Source organism: Macaca fascicularis, chromosome 11, assembly GCF_037993035.2.
Source record: "Macaca fascicularis isolate 582-1 chromosome 11, T2T-MFA8v1.1".
Taxonomy (NCBI): Eukaryota; Metazoa; Chordata; class Mammalia; order Primates; family Cercopithecidae; genus Macaca; species Macaca fascicularis.
Genome location: NC_088385.1, coordinates 48,755,365 through 48,778,910, shown reverse-complemented (window position 1 = coordinate 48,778,910; position 23,546 = coordinate 48,755,365). Strand labels below are relative to the sequence as shown.

The 23,546-nt window shown below is 38.2% G+C and overlaps 1 protein-coding gene across 25 annotated transcripts in view; it reads left to right on the top strand.

The window, feature by feature from the left end:
• The window catches only part of YAF2 (YY1 associated factor 2), a 78,061-nt gene that overhangs the window by 32,509 nt on the left and 22,006 nt on the right, over positions 1-23,546 (top strand). For 4 of the 25 annotated variants that reach the window (XR_012420140.1, XR_012420138.1, XM_065524045.1 and 1 more), the window contains 2 exons: positions 4,275-4,374; positions 5,366-5,418. The exons of 15 other annotated variants lie outside the window; for them this stretch is intronic. Coding sequence is in view for 5 of the 10 variants with exons in the window: in XM_065524045.1 (XP_065380117.1) it covers positions 5,396-5,418 (23 nt within the window). In the remaining 5 variants the exon portion in view is untranslated. Of the gene's footprint in view, positions 1-452; positions 606-4,274; positions 4,375-5,365; positions 5,419-23,546 lie in introns of all 25 variants that reach the window. 6 more of the 25 variants (XR_012420141.1, XM_045366474.2, XM_065524040.1 and 3 more) reach the window with 2 other exon arrangements.

Genomic DNA, 23,546 nt, shown 5'->3' with positions numbered 1-23,546 from the left:
TTTTTTCTTACAGTAAAGGCTACCTTTCAAATAGCAAGCATCATGCTTAATAGTGAAACTTCAGAAACATTCTCATTAAAGCCAAGTATAAGACAGATATATCTCTATCAATAAACAAAAAAGAAAGAAAATCCAAAAGGATTGTAAAGGAAGAGAAATGAGATGAGATTCTTCCTAGAAATGTTAAAAGAAATGAACGTACTGTTTGTATTAATAAAAGAATTCAACATTGCTGGATACAAGGTCAGCATTCAAACTAGCAGTAGCCAATTAAAAAATAAAAAATATCTCCTTCATATGAAATTCTATAAAGTACCCAACATTTTATTGAAGGACATAAAATTAGACATGAATAAAAGGCAGGATATACTATATTTTTGGGTGGGAAGTTAAAATTTATTTAGTAGTAAATATTACTGAAAAATTGCTTTGTGAATTTTATGTTGTTTCAGACAAAAATCTCAGTATGATTTTTTTATGTGTGTGGAAAATGACCTTCATGTGCAAAATTAAAGGTTCAAGAATAACCAAGATAGTTTTGGAAGAAGAAAAAGAATGAGGAGGAACTTGCTCTGTTGGATGTCAAGATGAATTTAAAAATTATGGTATTTAGCCCCGGGCATGGTGGCTCATGCCTGTAATCTCAGCACTTTGGGAGGCGGAGGCGGGTGGATCACCTGAGGTCAGGACCAGCTTGGCCACCATAGTGAAACCCCATCTCTACTACAAAAATTAGCTGGGCATGGTGGCATGTGCCTGTAATCCCAGCTACTTGGGAGACTGAGGTGGGAGAATCGCTTGAACCTGGGAGGTGGAGGTCGCAGTGAGCCGAGATCGTGCCATTGCACTCCAACCTGGGTGATAAGAACGACACTCCGTCTCAAAAAATAGAAATAAAAATTATGCTATTTAGATTTAAATACTACATACAATGACAAAGAACAAACTGCTATGCATAACATGGGATAAATCTCTCCCAGACTTAATGTTGAATGAAATTAGTGAGACACAAGGAATACATATTGTACGGTTTCATTTACAGGAAGCTCAAAAACAAGTAGAAATAATCTATAGTGATAGAGATGAGAATTGTGGTCATCTTGGAAGCATGGTACTGATTGGGAGGGATCATGAGGGAGCCTCCTGGAGCATGAGGAATGTTAATAGTTTGGCCTGAGCTGAATCACACAGGAGTATATGTTTTTAAAGGTCAAGCTGTACATTCAGTATTTGTGTGCTTTACGTAAGTACCTCTGTTAAAAAAATTATGGCACTTGAAGTATAGTATTAGTACAGGAAAAGACAAACTAATAAAAGAGAGAGTTCAGAAATGGATTCATACATATTTGGAACATTGGTAAAGGCTACTCCCTGGCAGTAAGGAGAGAAAAAATAGACTCTCAAATTGGTTTTCTAGATGGGGGGAAAACTAGATCTCTGCTTCAAGCAATATGTGAAAATAAATTCCAGTTGAATTAAATAATACACGTGAAAAACTATTTTTTAGAAAAAGGATAATATAGATGAGTATGCAACTTTAGGATATGGAAGATCTTTAACAAGTCAGGAAAAGAAGAATGAACCATCAAGGATAAAGACATTAAGGGTAAATGATTTTGCTGCCTCAAAAAGAAAAACTTGAGTTTAATAGAAGACATCAGGCTGGGCTTGGTAATTCACACCTGTAATCCCAGCAATCTGGGGAGACCAAGGCAGGTTCACTTGAGGTCAGGAGTGCAAGACCAGCCTGATCCACATGGTGAAACCCTGTCTGTACAAAAAATACAAAAATTAGCCAGGCATGGTGGCACGTGCCTGTAGTCCCAGCTACTCAGAAACCTGAGACACTAGAATCGCTTGAATCCAGGAGGCGGAGGTTGCAGTGAGCCGAGATTGTGCCACCACCCTCCAGCCTGTGCTCGGAAAAAAAAAAAAAAAGACATCATAAACCAAACTAAAAGATACATGACATACCTAGGAGGAGACACACACAATGTCTTTAATATTCGGTGGATTTGTGTCCAGACTATATAAAGATCAAAAGAATAAGATGATACATATAAAATGAACAATGGATATAAAGGCAATTAGCAGCAGAGGAAACGGAATTGGAATGGCTAATGAACTGGAAAGATGCTTAGTCTCATTTGTAGGGAAGTGCAGTTGAAAACATATGAGCTATCAATTTTCACCCATTAGATTGCAAAGCTTAGGATGGGATGTTATACAGTTGAAAATGTGCATACTCTATTATCTAGCAGTTAATTACTATTCAAGGTGTTAGTCTAGAGAAACTTGAACACTTGCCCAAGGAGGAATGTACATGGATATTCATGTGGAAAAAATAATCTAAATGCCTGTCAGTAGGAAGGCATGAATAAAGAAGATATAATTATACAATGGAGAATTACCTAGATCTATATTTAGGCTATTATTAATTAGTATTTATTTCAATTTGAGAAACACTTTGTACTTTCTATGTCCAGGTTCTGTATTGTTTTAAGCCCTTTATGAATTTTAACTGTTGTAATCCTCATGAAAAGTCAGAAAGAGGTACTATCATCATATTCATTTTGCATATGGGAATACTGAAGCATAGAGGGGTAAATAACCTCCTCACTCTCATAGCTAGTAAATAGCAGAGCCAAGATTTGAAGGTAGGATTGGAACCTAAGTTGTCTGGCTTCAGAGTCCACTATACCATGCTACCTTTTGATGTGTATGAATATGGAGATACCTCCTAAATGTAAGGAAAAGTTCATTTCAGAATGATGTGTATAATGTGATCTCATTTACCCAAACTTATGACAGTGGTTGCCTCTGGATGTGATTGCAAGGTGAGGGAGATACACTAACGATGGTGAAAGGAAACTAGCTTTATGGAACTGCATGCTTTTCCTTAAAGAAGATGTATATTACTTTATAGCTTTTAAAATACTTATATGGAATATAGGTATGTGCTTATTTTTGCAAAAAGAAACACTGGAAAGATTGACCTTTGTTGTTTTAATCTTCATTTCTTCTTGATACTGGTTTATGGTAGAAAAAGAGATTAGCTTGGTTCTGATGCAGTAGAGCAGCAGATAAGCACTGGGTGCTAGGGATAGGAAGGAATAGTTTTCAGCCTCTCTCTTTAAGGAGTTCAGCTTTACAGGGAAAGAGATAAGGAAAATAATTTTGATTCAGTTGATACATGCAAATCTGTTTTCTGCCTTGTTTCTCTATCCTTGTCACTTTCCCTCCAAATACAAATAGGAGAAGGAGGAAATGTCTTGATTTGGAGCACGGGAAACAGGCAGTGAAATACTGATGAAGATCCCACTTTTATTCTTTTACAAAACTACCAGAGTGTAAACTCTGTAATGGTCAGATATCGTAGCTTGTTCACCATCTCATCTCCTACATTTAGTATAATGCCTTTTGCTTAGTAAACTCCTAGAGATGTTTGAATGGATAACTGATGCACTTTCAGATGTCACTCTCAAATTAAAGCATCTTAACCCAAAAGTTCTCCTTAAACTGTTTGAGATACCTTCCATTGATTCCATTTCTTCCATTGGTTGTCAGGCACTAAGGTAATTTAACTGAGAATGCTATATAACCTTGAATTGCTATGTGCCAAAGAATTCTGACTTGAGTAATGTTTTAATCTGTAGGAAATGTTGGGTCCCAAAAATCTATTTTATTTTTAACTGTGCTGAGTCTAATCCTTTTTTTTAAGCTAATAGTCTTTTAATATTGGAATAGTACAGTTGGTTTTCTCAGTCAGTATTACTGTATTCTGTGTATTTGAGTTAGTGTGAGCTTGTAAAACTGTTATGTTCTGTGTTTTGAAATTCTCAACTTCCTAAAACCACATTTTCTTCAAGTTTTCTGATAGGACCATAGACTGTTTCTGGATGGTATTAGTGTTTATAATATGAGAATTCTAGTGCCTTTTGAAATCTGTTATGGTATTGCATAAAAAGTAATGGTACTATTTCATTTCATCCTAGTGAGAAAGGTGTGTGGATTTTCTGGTGGTAAATTGGAGTCCATGTATGTGTGATCCTCCCAACAGAGTGAATTTAAATATCTAAAGATTACTGAGAAAGGATAAACTTGAATAAATCATAGTGAACAATGTTTATGTCACTTTTTAAAGTTTTAACACTTGTAATTGAGTAAATCCTGAAACAAAGCATATTATTATGTTTGATAGATTTAAACTATTGGTCAAATCCTGTTCCATGTGTACATAGTGTTTCTTTCTTACTCTGTAACCCTTTTGCCAGAGATAACAGGAAGAGAGCCTGGTTACCATTGGGTGGAACAATCCTGCCGGCTCAAGCCTCTGCCTAGAAATTTGGGTCATTCTCTTTTTTGGACAGTCTGGTAAGCTGTCACTGTTTTTCACCTTAAAATCATCTTGTCGAAGAAGATGTACCCAAGAGGAAATTAATACTAAAGGAACAAACAATATTAAATTCAACGAAAACATTAAAATAGTCAGACGAAATTAAACATGGCTAATCTAGAATTGCACTGTAAAGTGTTTTTTTATATGAAGTATTCAAAATCAGGGTATATTTTATATTTATAGCACATCTTAACTTGAACTAGCCACATTTTAAGTGGTCGGTACCCACATGTAGTTCCTGTATTGAACAGCACAGACTTAGAGCATTTGAAAAAAGCTTTGGTGTTACGTAGTTCTGCTGTTTGAAAAAAGCTTTGGTGTTACGTAGTTCTGCTGTTACTCCTCAATAAAGATGCCTCAGCTATCTTTTCTTTTTTTATTGCTTCACCTGTTCATGGGCACTCATCTTAACTATTAATCATTGGTAGTCTGAAATCCCGCTATCCATTTCTGAATTTTACAGAGCATTTAGGGCTTTCCATAAGTGTTCCCTGATACCTAGATCTACTTAATTTCTTTAGATAAAATGTGATGTTTCATTCTGATAAACTTTTGTTTTGAGACAGGGTCTCGCTCTGTTGCCCAGGCTGGAGTGCAGTGGTGCGATCTCAGTTCACTGCAACCTCTGCTTCTTGGACCAAGCAATTCTTGCACCTCAGCCTCCCAAGTAGCTGGGATTACAGGCGTGAGCCATCAACACTTGGCTAATTTTTGTATTTTTTTGTAGAGACAGAGTTTCGCCATGTTTCCTAGGCTGGTCTCAAACTCCTGAGCTCAAAGTGATCCACCTGCCTCAGCCTTCCAAAGTACTGGGATTATAGGCTTCATTCTGATAAGCTTTTAATCAGAATATTGGCTCTGCTTTTTGTCAGAATATCAGACCCTCTACGTGGGCTAGAGTAGGTAGGATTATAATTATCGTCATCTCTCTAAGGAAAGGTCACTAACTTCTTTTTTGCTTTAAAGTCATTGCTCTGAACCAGAAGGATTCCTTACATGATGACTTATATTTTTATAAGGTGAGGCCCAACATTTCACTCTATGGGAGTTGGATATGCTTTCCCTAGATACTAATTGCTGAGAGGTTTTCGAATCAACTCATTTTGTTTTTTACTTCTTTTCCTAGTAGATAATATTTGAGAGTGAATGTATTGCAAAGTAGAACCATATCTAGTTTGGTATACCAAGGTATAACATAAGTGACTTAATATTTTGGTAGTCTGTTGCTTTCATCTGTCCTAGATGAGGGACAGTTCAGAAGATTATTTCAGTAAATGAATTTATAACTTCTTATACTAGTTATCCATGTATCCCAATAGCAACTGAATTTTCTATAATTTATTTCAAATACTCTCAGACTTTACTCTTGTAAGGTAAGATTAATTGGACTCTGATTATATAAATGTTAAGATTGTGAGGTTTTGGGTGTTACGTGTTTTCTTATGTTGATTATTGTTTAATTTCTATACCCATTGTTAGTGTCTAGTTTTTCTCAGCCTACCTCTTTGTTATACCACCTCTATTCCAGCAGAATCTCAAACGCAATTTTAGTTCTTCCCAACCCTGTTATCCAGGCATACATATTATTTATTGGGCATTTCCCTGCATAGTTAGTGCAGCATTTAGCTGTTACTTACCCCTGAGAAGATAGTAGTGTGGAATTAGCAGTGGCAGGATGTGGAATTAGCAACAAAGTTCCTGGCTTGGAGTTGAAGTGAAGCAAAGAATATTCTTCTTTTTCTCCCATCCACTATGATCACACATTCTATTTAACTTCATTCCCCCTAGCTAGATGAAAGCTGATAGCTGCTAATTTTTGTCACTGGGGTGTTGGACAAATTTTTGAGTTAGAGGAGGGTTCATAGCCAAAGGAAGAACAGCAGTCAGCCTAGAAAGAACACTGGGCAGCACATGGCAGCAGTGACTGCGAACAATCTGCTAAACAGTAGGCTGGGGTTAGAGCAAAGGAGCACTATAATAATTTTCTTACTTGTATTTTCTGTGCTCTAGTTCTATCTATAGTCATGACACTAATTTTTGAAAAAATTCCCCTTTTAAACTCATCACTATTTACTGAGGACAACGAAATGTGAGGTACTTTCTTAGAATTGAACAAAACAGACACTGCCTTCTCAAGTGGTGATTACTTGATACCCTCTTGAAATCTTTAGTAACTCTCCATTCCTGTTTAAATCTCCACTGCCCTCAGGTCCAAGTCAGACTCATCAGCTTTGTCTTTGAGCTTCAACAGGGACAATGACTGGTGGTATTGGTTTGCTCATAGTCTTGTTTTGTTTAGTCCCTTCAATGTTGGCCTGTACCATGTTTCAAAGAAATTTAATGGCTATCATTAAAAAATCAAGAGCTTTCACTTGGAATTTCATATTTCCATCTTCTTTTTTTTAAAAAGGAAGATGTAGCAACACTGAGCTACCTTTGTTCATTGCAACAGTCTGCACCATTTAGTTGGGGCTTTTGCTTTCCACAGTCCCTGTTGCCTCCTGGGTTTTTCTTGTACCTGGTCCTCTTTATTCCTTTTTATTACTTACCTACTCTCTGTAGATAATTCAACTTGCAACCCTTGTTCTAGATAATCTGGTCCCTCACTACTATAAACTAACTTTCTTTTCTTTATTATGAAACTCTGGTATAACCAAAGGGATATCCTCTTTAACATGTTCCACACTCCTTAACATGGCTTGCAAATCGTTTCATGTTCTGGTTCCTGTTTATTTCTTCAGCCTTACCTCTTTCCATTCACCTGTATAAAGTTATGTCCCAGCCATATGTGTCACGCACTTATAGGAGGTGTGCTCTCCTCTTTCTGGCCTTTACACACATGCTAATCTCTTAATCTCTGGGTGCTGTTTTGCCTGTCCTCCCATTCTTTTTTTTTTTTTTTTTTTGAAATGGCACCTTGCTCTGTCACCCAGGCTGGAGTGCAGTGGCGCGATCTCGGTTCACCTTACTGCAACCTCCGTCTCCTGGGCTTCATCAGTTCTTCTGCTTCAGCCTCCCAAGTAGCTGGGATTACAGGCGTGTACCACCACACTCGGCTAATTTTTGTGTCTTTAGTAGAGACGGGGTTTCACCATGTTGGCCAGGCTGTTCTCCAACTCCTGACCTCCGGTGATCCACCCACCTCGGCCTCCCAAAGTGCTGGGATTACAGATGTCAGCCACCGTGCCTGTCCCTGTTCTCCCATTCTCTGTCGCTGCCCCAGTAACCCCTGCCTTCCACTCCTACCCACCACAAGTTTAGTTAATTTCTATTCACTTCAATTCTTAATTTAGGTGTTATATCCTTCAGAAAGCCTTCTGTGCTCCTATAGGATCTGCTTAGGTACCCATCCTCTGTATTTCCATAGCTGCCTGAATTTAACCCCGTCTCAACGCACCATGACTGGTTTGATGGTCTATTCTCTACAGTGTTCTGTAGCCTTTTTGAGGGCAGAACTGTGTCTTCACCTTTGATTTCTAATGCCCATAATAAAATAGGTACATTGTAAATATGTAATGAATGGATGACTCACTAGGCTCTTTTAATAATCATTAATTCTGAGCCTATGTGGTTTCTATTGTACGGAATATTGTTTTCATCCTTTCAACTCTTCTTCATCCTCTAAGCTTCTACTAGGGGACTATCCCTAACAAGATACTTCTTTTCCTGGCCTGTTTTAGTACTAGGCCTTTTCCTTCTTTAAATTCTGGTAATACTTTTTAGAAATCTTGTTTTAGCATTTGGCATTTGTTTCCTGTATGTTACTTTAAATTGAAGTTGCATTTAATGCCACAATTTCATTCTTAAGGTATTAAAATTTGTCAGTAACCTGTGCTTTACGTGATAGTATATTGCCAGCTAAAATAATGTATCCATTGATTAGATCGATTCATGAGTCAAACCTTTATTACTTTCTTGGATATTGTTCCTCATTTACAGAGAACTTGGACATCTAGCCAGAAGTTTTTCTCTCTACCTAGGTTTCTTTATCCATTTTGAACTTCTCCCATAATAGCACTTAGTGTATGTACTTCAATTGCTTGTGTATTTTTGTGTTCTCACACTGAACTATAAGGGCTGAAACGGTATCATATTAAAACTACCTGTTGGTATAATGTTTTAACGAATATTGGAGTTTAGAAGATCTTGATGTTCAAAAGACGTGTTTGATATATGTCTATAAAGTGTTTTCAGTAAGCTAGGCATGATCATCTCATTTATTTACATGTGGACTATTAGTTACACAGCTTCATTTGCGTGTCTTCTAGACATCTCAAACTTACGCAAAATTGAACTTACGTATGTTTGCATGCGTGAGTGGGTATTTCTGTATACCTGTAACATAGGGCTTAGACCATAGGTAGTATTTAGTAAATGTTCATTAAGTGAGAATGACTGTACAACACCAAAAAATTTTTATGTTACTGATTTAGAATATTATAGGACATAGTTAGGTATATAAGAATGGCTTAGATTTATTTATTTATTTATTGTGCAGTGGCACAATCTCAGCTCACTGAAACCTCTGCTTCCTGGTTTCAGGTAATTTTCCTGCCTCAACCTCTCCTGAGTAGCTGGGATTACAGGCGCTTGCCACCACACCTGGCTGTTTTTTGTATTTTTAGTAGAGACGGGTTTTCACCATGTTGACCAGACTGGTCTCAAACTCCTGACCTCAGGTGATCTGCCTGTCTCAGCCTCACAAAGTGTTAGGATTACAGGTGTGAGCCACACTGGCCAGCTTAGATTTATTTTACTTCACAACTTGTAGCGTAGAGCTTGCAGGGCTGGAAGTTGCTCTGGGTGAGTCATTGAGTGAGTAGTGAATGAATGTGAAGGAAGGCCCAGGAAATTACTGTAGATTTTATAAACACTGTACAGTTAGGCTACACTAAATTTATTTTTAAAATTTTATTTTTTCAGCAATAAATTAACATAGCTTAATGTAATGTTTTTACTTGATAAGCTTATTATTAATTTTTTTTACCATTTTCACTCTTTTGTAGTGACACTTAGCTTAAAATGCAAACTCACTATACAACAGTACAAAAATACAGGTATTTTCTTTCTTTATATCCTTATTCTGTGTGCTTTCTCCATTCAAAAATTTTTTACTTTATTACTTTTTAAACTGTTAAAAATGAAGACACGGACACATACATTAGCCTAGGCATACAGAGTCAGGATCATCAATATCACTGTCTTCTTGAGAACTCTGCTTTGTCTCACTGGAAGGTCTTCAGGAGTAATAACATGCATGGAGCCATCATCTCCTTTGATAACAATGGCTGGTCAGACGTGGTGGCTCATGCCTGTAATCCCAGCATTTTGGGAGGGCCGACACAGGCAGATCACTTGAGCCCAGGAGTTGGAAACCAGCCTGGGCAACAGGGCAAAACCCTGTCTCTACAAAAATACAAAAAAATTAGCTGGATGTTCATGCATCTGTAGTCCCAGCTACTCAGGAGGCTGAGGTGAGAGGATCACTTGAGCGCAGGAGGTCAGGGCCAGCTGCAGTGAACAATGATCGCACCATTGGATTCTAGCCTGAGTGACAGAGTGAGATGCTGTCTCAGCAAAAAACAAAAACAACAATGCTTTCAGGAATACCTCCTGAGGGGCCTGCCGCAGGTTGTATACAGTTATAAATACAAGGAACATACTCTGAAATAGCAATAAAAAGTATAGTAAATACATAAACTAGTAACAGTCATTTATTATCATTGTCAAGTTTTATGGACGATACATAATTGCGTGTTTTTTTTTTTTTTTTTTTTTTTTTTTTTGAGAGGGAGTCTCATTCACTCTGTCGCCTAGGCTGGGGTGCAGCAGCGCAATTTCGGTTCACTGCAGCTTCCGCTTCCCCAGTTCAAGTGATTCTTCTGCCTCAGCCTCCCAAGTAGGTGGGATTACAGGCATGCACCACCACACCTGGCTAATTTTTGTATTTTTAGGAGAGACAGGGTTTCACCATATTGACCAGGCTGGTCTCAAACTCCTGGCCTCAAGTGATCTGCCCCACTCGGCCTCCCAAAGTGCTGGGATTACAAGTGTGAGCTACCGTGCCCGGCTGGTATGTGCTATACTTTTATATGACAGGCAGCACAGTAGGTTTGTTTATATCAGCATCACTGCAAACACACGAGTACTATGTGATATGACAGCTTCTTCACTAGGAGATAAGTATTTGTCAGCTTCATTATCTTAGGGAACCACTGTCACATATGTGGTTTGTTGTTGACCAAAATGTTGTTAGGGAACATGGACTATATGTTTAAAAGTAACTTTGCAAAGAACCAGAAGTAAACTATGTAACTCCAAAATTGGGTAGGAGAAGAGGAGGACTGATAGTACTGCCTTGACCAAAATCTTTAAATCCATTCACTTCTATCTCTACCATTTGTCAGCTACCCTAAGCCACCATCTCTTTTCTGGGCTACTCTAATAGTGTACTACTTAGTTTCTCCAATTCCATATGTGTTTTAAAAATTAAAATATAATGGAAGTCACTTACATCCTTAAAAGTATTTCGGCCGGGCGCGGTGGCTCAAGCCTGTAATCCCAGCACTTTGGGAGGCCGAGGCAGGCGGATCACGAGGTCAGGAGATCGAGACCATCCTGGCTGACACGGTGAAACCCCGTCTCTACTAAAAAATACAAAAAACTAGCCGGGCGAGGTGGCGGGCGCCTGTAGTCCCAGCTACTGGGGAGGCTGAGGCAGGAGAATTGCATGAACCCGGGAGGCGGAGCCTGCAGTGAGCTGAGATCCGTCCACTGCACTCCAGCCTGGGCGGCAGAGCGAGACTCCGTCTCAAAAAAAAAAAAAAAAAAAAAAAAAAAAAAAGTATTTCAAGGTACTTATTGTACCTAGAATAAAATCTGAGTTGTGTTGTTTTGTTTTGTTTGAGACAAGGTCTTACTATGTTGCCCAGGCTACAGTGCAGTGGCATGATCACAGCAGTCTTGACCTCCCAGGCTCAAGTGATCCTACCACCTCAGCCTCCTGGGTAGCTGGGCCCACAGGTGTGTGCCCCCATGCCCAACTATTTTTTTTTTTTAATTTGTAGAGATGAGGTCACGCTGTGTTGCCCAGACTGGTCTTGATTTCCTGGACTCAGGAGATCCTCCTGCCTCTGCTTCCCAAAGTGTTGGGATTACAGGCATGTGCCGCGACACTCAGCCAAAATCTAGGTTCTTTAACATGGCTCATAAAGCCCTTCTTGGCCTTGTCTGCCTGTCTCTCAAGTTTTATCTCATGTAATTTTTCCCCTTATTCAATATTCTTCAGCCTTACTAACTTTCTTTCAGTTTCTGTAACACTCTTTGTATTATTTAAATTTAATTGTATCTTTTTTTTTTTTTTTTTTTTTTGAGATGGAGTCTTGCTCTGTTGCCCAGGCTGGAGTGCAGAGGCACAATCTTGGCTCACTGCAGCCTCCTCCTCCTGGGTTCAAGTGAGCACGACCGGCTAATTTTTGTATTTTTAATAGAGATGGGATTTCACCATGTTGGCCAGGCTGGTCTTGAACACTCCTGACCTCAAGTGATTCTCTCACATTGGCCTCCCTAGATGCTGGGATTATAGGCATAAGCCACCGTGCGTGGCCAAATCTTTCTTGATTCTTATTCAGCCCCACTCCTGTTAGAACCTCTCATGGTATTGGGTAGGGTGGGGAAAAGTGAACACCACAGTTTGTAATTATATATATGTAGCTATTGTTTTTTATTACCATTGTATTCCTAACACTAAGCATGATGCTTGGCACATAGTATGTGCTCAGTGTAAAATAAGTGTATAGCAAAAGAAGGAAAACAAGGAAAAATTCAGAGAAAACATGAAAACAAGATCGGACATGCTTGTTAAAAGTGTAAAGGCCCATGATATAGCTCAGCTATTAAGGAACATTTACATTAGATTAAATACAAAGCCCACCTATACACGTAGTGTTTAGAAACACACTAGAACAGAATTACTAGGGGGATTGGAAATAAATGGATGGTCAAAACAAGATACTAGGCAAATGTAAGCAAAAAAAAAAAAAAAATCAGTAGATTCGTATTATTAGAAAAAGTTGAATTAAAAGCAATAAACATCAGGTGAGAAAAAGAGACACTGTGATAATCCAGGGTATAGTTTCTGATATAAAGAGGGCCACAGATCTTTACTTTTTAAAGATGAAGCACAAAAGTATTTAGAGTGAAAACTATATAAATTCAGGGAAGGAGAGAGAGACAGTAATGGGAGTACTTTAACAGCAATGGTAGACTTTAAAAACATTTTCAGTCCTTGCTTCATCAAAGAAATAAATATGATATAAAGAATCGGAGTCATATAATTTGTCTGTCTGATTTATAAGGTTGATGTAATAAATGTATCATTCTGTTATTGTAAAGAGAAATAAATTCCCCTCAGAACATTTTAAAAGATAGGTTATATTTTTAAAACTTTTAAGTAGGTTACATTGTATTATAAAGAAAGCTGAAAAAATATTAAAAAGTAGAAATATTATTAACCACATCCTCTACAATGAAATTTTAGGTTGACAACAAAAGTGAGAGCCAGAAACCAAACTACCAAACCTTTCCAAATCCCAAAACAAAAACTTCAGTTACTTGAATTTAAAAATGTAAAATTATTGTCCTTGAAAAATGAAAAAACTTAATTCAAAGGTCTAAAGATACTGCAGACTGGCAACTGCAGTAGAAAATAATTACAATAGGCCGGGCGCGGTGGCTCAAGCCTGTAATCCCAGCACTTTGGGAGGCCGAGACGGGCGGATCACGAGGTCAGGAGATCAAGACCATCCTGGCTAACACGGTGAAACCCCGTCTCTACCAAAAAAGACAAAAAACTAGCCGGGCGAGGTGGCGGGCGCCTGTAGTTCCAGCTACCCGGGAGGCTGAGGCAGGAGAATGGCGGGAACCCGGGAGGCGGAGCTTGCAGTGAGCTGAGATCCGGCCACTGCACTCCAGCCTTGGCGACAGAGCGAGACTCCGTCTCAAAAAACAAAACAAAAAAAAAAAAAAAAAAAAAAGAAAATAATTACAATAAAAATGAAAGACACGAATGACATACAGGATACAAGTAAAATTATTTCTAAGAATTTCATTACTAGAAAATGAAAACAAACCCTCAATGAAAGAATTTAATACAACAATAACAAAATAAGGAAGGCTGGAAAAGTAATTGGTGAAGATAAAGGATAGTAAATAATGAATTAGAAAACAGAAAAAATAGTTAAGATAAATAAAACAGAACTTGTCCTTTAAGAGAAAAGTAAGACTAGCAATCTTTTTTTTAACAAAGGGAGAAAGTACAAAAAGCAAAACCATGATTATGAAAAAGAAGTAACTATAGATATAAACAGTATAAACAATTATTTTTTATTTTATTATTTATTTTTTTGAGACAGGATTGCACTCATTCTGTTGCCCAGGGTGGAGTGCCGTGGTGCTGTCACAGCTCACTGCAGCTCTGCCTCCCAGGCTCAAGAGATCCTCCTTCCTCAACTTCCAAAGTAGCTAGGACTACAGGCTCACGCCACCATGCCCAGCTCATTTCTAAAATTTTTTGTAGAGATGTGGTCTTGCTGTGTTGCCCAGGCTGGAATCAAACTCCTGGCTTCAAGTGATCCTTTGGCCTCAGTCTCTCAAAGTGCTGGATTACAGACGTAAACCACCACATGCAGCAAAAACAATCTTAATAAAATGATAAAAGTAAATTGTTACGGCATTGTATAATGTATTAAAACAGCATATTTTGATTACAATTTGTGTTCAACCCTTTCAGAATTAAATGTAGCTGCTTTTATTATTTAGAAAGTATATGCTGTAGTGAATACATACACTATTGACCTGTTTTCTTGTGCTGATCATTTTTATGTGAATTATTAACAAAATGTGCTTATCCTAGAGTAATTTTCTTCTGATGCATGTTATCTGTAGCATACACCATCAACTGGTACTTATGAAACCACATCTAATATTAGTATTAACCTAAGAAACAATCAGAAATGTAAAATTTCCTAAGATTTTATATTTGCTGCAAAAAAGGCATATACTATATGTTTAATCTATAATGTATGTATCATTTAAATATCAGATACATATAGACAATATATGTTTGTGTACCTGTGCACAGTCACATATACACAAGTCTAACTAGCAAACTTTAACATTCCTGCTACTGTGCATCATCATGCTCTCAGGCCCCTAGTGGTTCTCCTTGCTTCCGGTCTGTCCCTGATGCCCTTGCATTGTCATCGGGGTGGATTTGAAAATGAATTCAGTGTTTTAAACCTTTAATTATAGGACATTTCAAATATTTGCAAAAACAGAACAGCATTAAAAAATCCTGATAAAGATTGAATGTGTGATAGATAACTGCCTGTTGTTTCTGATTCAAATTCCAGGCTCCAGACCAGTTAATATATCATTAGAATTCTCCATATCCTGCCTCTAACTTGCCTTTCCAGCTTATCTCTTGTTATAATCTCAGTATGCAGTTGTAGTTGATTATTTACTAGTAGGTTTTCTGAAAAAGATTTGGAAATTTTATACATCTTCTTGACATGGTGACTTTGCTCATAGTGCTCTCTCTACCTTAACTGCCCTGCTTTTCAGCTCTGTCTGTTGAAATTCTACACACACTCTAGGCTCAGTTTAAAAATCATCTCTACAGGAAGGATTTCCTGACACATTTCTACTCTGACTCTCCCACTTGTAGGTATAGTCTCAGCATTACCTACCCTCTCGTATTTATTCAACAAATACTTGAAAGTATACTACGTTCTGAGTCATTACTGGATTCATCATGTGTGTTTCCCCTACTAAATTGAGACTCCATGATGTTAAGAACTATCTATCTTCATCTTTTAGTCTCTTGTGTTTAGCACAGTACCTTGCACATTATAGAAGCTTTGAAGTGAGTAGTGTCTCAACAGTGAACTTTTGTGGGTTTTTTTTGTAAATAGGTTGTTGCATAATAAAATTGTACATGTGAATACTTAGAACATTTTTTAAATTTAAAAAAAAAAAAACATTTCTGGCTGGGTGCTGTGGCTCACACCTGTGATCCCAGTGCTTTGGGAGGCAGAGGTAGGTGGATCACATGTGGCTAGGAGTTCAAGACTAGCCTGACCAACATGGCGAAACCCTGTCTCTACTAAAAATACAAAAATTAGTGGGCAAGGTGGTGCATGCCTGTAATCCCAGCTACTCGGTAGGCTGAGGCATGAGAATTGCTTGAGTATGAGAGGCAGAGGTTTCAGTGAGCCAAGATTGTACCACTGCACTCCAGCCTGGGTGACAGAGTGAGACTCTGTCTAAAAAAAAAAAAAAAAAAAGCAAAGTATATATATATTTCAAAGTTTAGAGCATATAACTAAGGACAAAGAAGATAATTAAATGATCTTAGAAACCAAGAAATAATGACAGACTAAAATATTTTTGGATATATTGATTTATTCTGTTCATTTGATTAACTCTACTCCCATTCCTCTCCCTTTTTCTCTCTTCTGTATTCCTCTTTCTCACATCAGAAACCACTGTCTTTTCACATGTTTTTGATAAACAGATTTATTATCTATTTTTGTGTGACAAACTACCCCAAAACATTTATTTTCTCACATTTCCTGTGAGTCAGGAATTTGGGAGCAGCTTAGCTGGGTGATTCTGGCTCTGGGTTTCTCCTGAGGGTGCAACTAAGATGACAGCTGAGGCTGCAGTTACCTGACGGCTTGACTCAGCTGGAACATTTTCTTCCAAGATGGCTCATAGGGCTGCTTGAGTGTCCCCGTGACATAAGAGCTGGCTTCCCCCAGAGTGAATGATCCAGGAGTGAACAGGGTGAAAGTCACAGTGTCTTTTATGACTTATCCCCAGAAATCTCACTGTGTAATTTCTGCAGTGTCCTGGTTATACAAGTCAGCCATATTCAGTGTGGGAAGGCCAAGGGCATGAATGCAAGAGATGTGAGCCTCAAAGAATAAGAACAAATAGTTATTATTTATTAATACTTATTTATAAGACAATGTGTTAAGGTATTTTCATGCTGTATATATTTTACTCCTCAGAATTACTGTTTTATAAAAGAGAAATGAGGATTTTTACCTAAGTATCAGAGTAGGATTTGAATTCAAGCAATCTGACTTCAGAACCAGGCTCTTAAATGTTATGCCATTGTATCTCAATCTTTAGTATTCTTGAAACACAAAGAATATAGAAGCATACCACTAATTTTTGGTAAGTTAAAAAAAAAAAAGATTACATCTTAAGTAATAAAAACAAGCTGGGCTTAGTGGCTCATGCCTGTAATCCCAGCACTTTGGGAGGCCAAAGCAGGAGGATGGCTTGAGGCCAGGAATTTGAAACCAGCCTGGGCAACATGACAGAACCCCATCGCTACAAAAATTTTATTAAAAATCAGCTGGGCATGGTTGTGAGCACCTGTAATACCAGTTACTTGGAAGGCTGAGGTGGGAGGATTGCTCGAGCCCAGGAGTTTGAAGTCACAGTGAGCTATGGTTGTGCCACTGCACCCCAGCCTGGGTGACACAACAAAACCCCATTGGTCAGTCAATCAGTAAATAAATAGAATAAAAAATAAATAAAAATATAAAATAGTAATAATGAATAATTAGTACTTAAAATAATCATTATTCATAATAAACCAAATCTGTGAAACCGGTATTGTATACTAGGTTCTATGTAGGGCTCATGAGTTTGAACTGTATATATCAGGTTCCCCATTTAGTATGTTTCATTTCCTCTCAATTTCTACTACCTCCTATGCTAATTTAAAATTATAGTTTGCTGAATTGGTGGCAAGCAATGGCTTGCTCAGATAATACTGAATATTCAGATTGAACTTTACCCAGAAAATTAAGGATAATTTCCTACCGATGAGTGTTTCTTTTACCCTCAGACTCTTTATGAGCTTTGTCCCTCTAAAATGCTAGCAGTCTGAATATTCCAAATTGAGGCATTGGCAAATTTAATACTAATCTGCTTCCTGGTTACTTCTAGTGGGAAAGTTAATTTCTTTTCTTTTTTTCTTTCTTTTTTTTTTTTTTTTTGATATTCAGGAGTCTTGCTCTTGTCACCCATGCTAGAGTGCAATGGAGTGATCACTGCAACCTCCGCCTCCTGGGTTCAAGTGATTCTTCTGCCACAGCTTTCCTAATAGCTTGGGATTACAGGCACCCGCCACCGTACCCAGCTAATTTTTGTATTTTTAGTAGAGACAGGGTTTCACCATGTTGGTCACGCTGATCTCAAACTCCTGACCTCAGGTGATCCACCCCCCAACCGCCCTCAGGAAAGTTACTTTCTTGATCAACCCTTATACACCATATTTGATATTTATTTATTTATTTATTTATTTATCTATTTATTTATTTTGAGATGGGAGTTTTTTCTGTCACCCAGGCTGGAGTGCCATAGCGCCATCTCGGCTCGCTGGCAACCTCCGCCTCCCAGGTTCAAGCTCCTGCCTCAGCCTCCCGAGTGGCTGGGATTACATGTGTGTAGCACCACGCCTGGCTAATTTTTTTTGTATTTTTAGTAGAGAGAGGGTTTCACCATGTTAGCCTGGTTTCAAACTCCTGGCCTCAGGTGATATCCCTGCCTTGGCCTCCCAAAGTTCTGGGATTACAGGCATGAGCCACCACGCCCAGCATTTTTGTTTGTTTGTTTGTCTTTGGAGACAGTTTGGCTCTGTCGCCCAGGCTGGAGTACAATGGCGCAATCTCAGCTCACTGCAATCTCTGCCTCCTGGGTTCAAGCAATTGTCTTGCCTTAGCCTCCTGAGTAGATGGGATTATAGGCATGCACCACCATGCCTGGCTAATTTTGTATTTTAGGGGTTTCACCATGCTAGCCAGGCTGGTCTCAAACTCCTGACCTCAGATGACCCACCTGTCTCGGACTCCCCAAAGTGTTGGGATTGCAGGCGTGAGCCACCACTCCCGGCCCAGCCTGACTTTTTAAAATTAAAAAAATAAATTTATTGTATTGTGCCCTATATCTAGAACACTGCAGTAAAACAAATATCACAATAAAGCAAGTTATACGAAGTTTTTGGTTTCCTAGTTCATACAAAAGTTATGTTTATACCATACTGTAGTTTGTTAAATGTGTAATAATAGCCTTATGTCCAAAACAACAATGTATATACCTTAATTTAAAAATACTTTATAGCTAAAAAATTCGAATGACCATCTGAGCTTTCAGCTAGCTGTAGTCTTTCTGCTGGTAGAGGGTCTTGTCTTGATGTTGACGGCTGCTGAGTGATCATGTTGGTGATTGCTGAAGGTTGGGGTGGCTGTAGCAGTTTTAAAAATTGAAGTTTTCTGTATTGATTAACTCTCCTTTCATGAAAAGATTTCTCTGTAGCATGCAGTGCTGTTGCATAGCATTTTACCCACAGCAAAACTTCTTTCAAAATTTGAGCCAGTCCTCTCAAGCCCTGTTGCTTCTTTGTCAATTAAGTTTATGTAATATTCTAAATCCTTTGTTGTCATTTAAACTGTGTTCACAGCATCTTCACCAGACCAGGAGTTGATTCCATATCAAGAAATCACTTTGTGTGTTAATCTGTAATAAGCAGCTCCTCATCTGTGAAAGCTTGATCTTGAGATTGCAGCAATTCAGTCACATCTTCTTGTTCTACTAATTCTAGTTCTGGTTTTTTGTTTTTGTTTTTGCTACAAAGTCTGGCTCTACTGCCCAGGCTGGAGTGCAGTGGCGCAGTCTTGGCTCACTGCAGCCTTCGCCTCCCGGGCTCAAGCCATCCTCCTGCCTCAGCTTCCCAAATAGCTGGAACTACAGCTGTGCAACACCAAGCCCAGCTAATTTTTTGCATTTTTGGTAGAGACAGGGTTTTGCCATATTGGCCAGATCTGGTCTTGAACTTGTGAGCTCAAGTGATCTACCCTCCTTGGCCTCCCAAAGTGTTGGGTTATAGGCGTGAGCCACCATACTACCCTAATTCTAGTTCTCTTGCTATTTCTACCACATCTGCTGTTACTTTCTCCACTGAAATCTTGAACCATTCAAAGTCATCCATGATAATTAGCATCAACTTCTACCAAACTCCTGTTCATGTTGATATTTAGACCTCCTTCCATGATTCACAAATGTTCTTAATGACATCTAGAATGGTGAAGCCTTTCCAGAAGATTTCAATCTACTTTGCCCAGATCCATCCAAGGAATCACACTATCTGGCAGCTATAGCCTTATGAAATGTATCTCTAATATAATGAGACTTGAGGGCCGGGCGTCGTGGCTCATGCCTGTAATCCCAGCACTTTGGGAGGCCACGGTGAGTGGATCACCTGAGGTCGGGAGTTCGAGACCAGCACAGTCAACATGGTGAAACCCCGTCTCTACTAAAATATAAAAATTAGCCAGGCGTGGTGCTGCATGCCTGTAGTCCCAGCTACTTGGGAGGCTGAGGTAGGAGAATCGCTTGAACCCGGAAGGTGGAGGTTGCAGTGAGCCAAGATGGTGCCACTGCACTCCCGCCTGGGTGATAGAGTAAGACTCCGTCTCAAAAATAGTAATAATAAGACTTTAAAGTTGAAATTACTCCTGGATCCATGGGGCTGCAGAATGGATGCTGTGTTAGCAGGCATGAAAACAGCATTAATCTCCTTGTACATGTCCATTAGAGCTCTTGGGTGACCAGGTGCATTATTAAAGAGCAGTAATATTTTGAAAGGTATCTTTTTATCTGAGCATAGGTCTCAATAGTGAGCTTAAACAGTGAGCTAAATATTTTAAATTCAGGTCTTAACAGTGAGCTGAATATTTTAAATTCAGTATACTATGCTGTAAACAGATGTGCTATCATCCAGGCTTTGTTGTTTCATTTATAGAGCACAGGCAGAGTAGATTTAGCATCATTTTAAAGGGTCTAGGAATTTTGGAATGGTCAGTGAGCATTGACTTCAACTTAAAAGTTACCAACTGCATTAGCCCCTAACAAGAGAGTCAACCTGTTCTTTGAAGCTTTGAATTGAGGCATTGACTTTTCCTCTCCAGCTCTGAAAGTCCTAGATGGCATCTTCTTTCAACAGAATGCTTTTTTGTCTACATTGAAAATCTGTCGTTTAGTGTAGCCACTTCTATCAGCTCTCTTAGCTAGATCTTCTGTATAACTTGATGCAGTTTTTATATAAGCACTTGCTGATTCACTTTGTAATTTTTTCATATGAAGGTGGCTTGACTTTTCTGCAGCTTCCTCACCTCTTTCAGCCTTCATAGAATGGAACTGAGTTAGGGTCTTGCTGTGGATTAGGCTTTGGTTCAATGAAATGTTGTGACTGGTTTGATCTTTTATCCAGGTGAAAACTTTTCTCCATATCACAGTAGTAAGGCTGTTTTGCTTCCTTAATATTTTTGTGTTCCCTGGAGTAGCATTCTAAATTTTCTTCAACAATTTTTCCTTTATAGTCACATCTTGGCTGACTGGCACTAAAGGCCTAGCTTTTGGTGTGTCTTGGCTTTTGACATGCCTTCCTCACTAAGCGCAATCATTTCTAGCTTTTGATTTAAAGCGAGAGATGTATGCCCCTTCCTCGCACCTGAACAATTATTAGACACCATTATTGAGTTATTAATTGGCCAAATTTTAATATCGTTGTGTCTCAGGGAAGAGGGAGGCTCAAGGAGAGGGAGAGACAGGGAACAGCTGGTCAGTGGAGCAGCCAGAACACAAACACTTACCAGTTTAGTTGACCGTCATATACAGGTGTGGGCCTTGGCTCCTCAAAACAATTACAGCAGTAACATCAAAGATCACCAATCATAGATCACCATACCAGATGTAATAATAATGAAAACATTTTAAGAATTACAAACATGTGACACAGAGACAACTTTTACATGCTGTTGGAAAAATGGCGCTAATACCTTTGCTGGGCACAGGATTGCCACAAACCTTCAATTTGTAAAAAGTAATAATGTAATGCATAATAAAATGAGGTGTGCTCTTGTGTTCTTGCTATTTAAGATTTTTGTTGTTTGTCCTGATATGGATATCATTTAAGCAATGGTCTAGAAATTATATATGATCATTTAAGATACTTTCAGTTTTTTGAAATGTAAATTCTTTTTCCTGCAATAGCCAGTTTATATTAAGATGGAAAATTCAATATATTCAATAATGTTTTCTTTCTGTGGAAAAAACATTACGACCATTCTGACCACATTGAGTGTGGGAAGTGTATTTTTGATTGCCAATTACATACTGAGGTTTAAAGCAACGTGAAGATTAGGCAATCATTTGCAACCTCTTCTATAACTTTGTATCTACACAGGTAAAGTTCTGATTCCAGCTCATCTTTTCCAATGATATTGTAGTTCAGTTTATGTTATAGTTTCACTCTACTAGAAATAACTTTTCTTTCAGTTTTGATGTGATAAACCAGAAGTCATTGTTCATGTCTTTCTCAAATAGATTGTCTATAGAGAGCTGATTGATTTTTTTTTTTTACATTTATGTTTTGTTCCAACTGTAAAGCAAAAATACCTGTTACCATGTTACAGTGTTAACTCTTCTACATTGCATGCTATCAGCATTATAAAATAGCCGGCCACATCGTATGTTAACAGAATTTTGTGCCTTCTGCTTCCTCGTCAAACATGTCATGAACTTTGTGAATTTTTTTAAAAGCTTCTTTATTATGTGTTTTGTATTATAAGTACAACTATAAATGATGCTTTTGTAGTTTTAACCTTTATTTGTGAAATAATTCATCAGTTTACATAGAAGAGCATATTTTGTCCTTGTTTTATAAAACATACTGAAGTTTGGCATTACTTTGTTTGGCAGAGAGGTACTTTATGTTGAAAATTATTGAAAACCTTTGATGTTTCATGCCACTATTTGAAATAAGATTACATTAGATAACACTGGCCACTAGAAGCAAAAGGATGTTAAAGAACATCCTTTTGTTTGTAAAACAAGCAAAATGTAAAATGTAAAAAACTATTAAAAAACAGTTTTCAGATACTTGTTTGTACACTTCTCATTCACACTTTTCTAGGTACTTGGCATAAACATCAGTTATAAATTCATTTACCCAGTTCGTACTGATTGACATTCCACATTCCATTGAAGCTTTGTTTATTGTTTGCCTTCACATAATTATTTTGAATTCTGGCATCTGTTAATTATTTTCATCTCTGCTTTTATGAGTTAAAACAATTTTTATGAGTTTGGATTATTTATTACATAAGAACAGCAGGGTTTCTGTGAAAAATCATAATTACCTTTTAAATTTATGATTATACCAGGCTCCCTGTAGAGCATACAATAGACTGACAGAACCCACCCACTATTGGTATAGAGACTGTGATTTGAGAATACTGCAGTAAGCTGTTCCAGGAGCAGTTATTCAAAGAGCTACAGATCTGATCATTACGTAAGAAGTAACAGCTCTAGCTGGTAGAAGGCAGTGGAGACATAAGATGAAAGGGGCAATAATACTGCCTGACTATGACTCTTAAAACCAGTGTCTTACCAGCACCAGGGCAGGAAGTAGAGGGAAAGCAGTAGGGGAAGTAGTAAGGAAAGAGCCCAGAGTAAACTGTGTAACAGGAATAAGTACATATTGAAATGAACATCACAAAGAAGTGAAAAACCAACTAGCACAGTTGTATTAGAATGATAAGTAAAGGGCAAATCAAGTATTATTTTTAAGTAACCTCAAACAAAGGACAGCTTGTCCCACTCTGAATGTGCTGTAACCTAACGGATGATTTGTTGCAGTCCAGTGTAAGTTAACTGAGTGCCATTAACTTCTATGTAATATATAAAGATTCAGTTGGCCAGAGCTGGGTGTATCAAAGAAGCCATCCTCCCAATATGGGCACCAGATTATCTGTAGTGAAGGAAGGCATCTCAATACTTTTTTATTTTTATTTTTTTGAGACAGAGTCTCGCCGTGTTGCCCAGGCTGGAGTGCATTGGCGCAATCTCAGCTCACTGCAACCTCCGTCTCTTGGATTCAAGCGATTCTCATGCCTCAGCCTCCTGAGTAGCTGGGATTCCAGCTAGTTTTTGTATTTTAGTAGAGATGGGGTTTAGCCATGTTGACCAGGCTGGTCTCAAACTCTTGGCCTCAAGTGATCCACCTGCC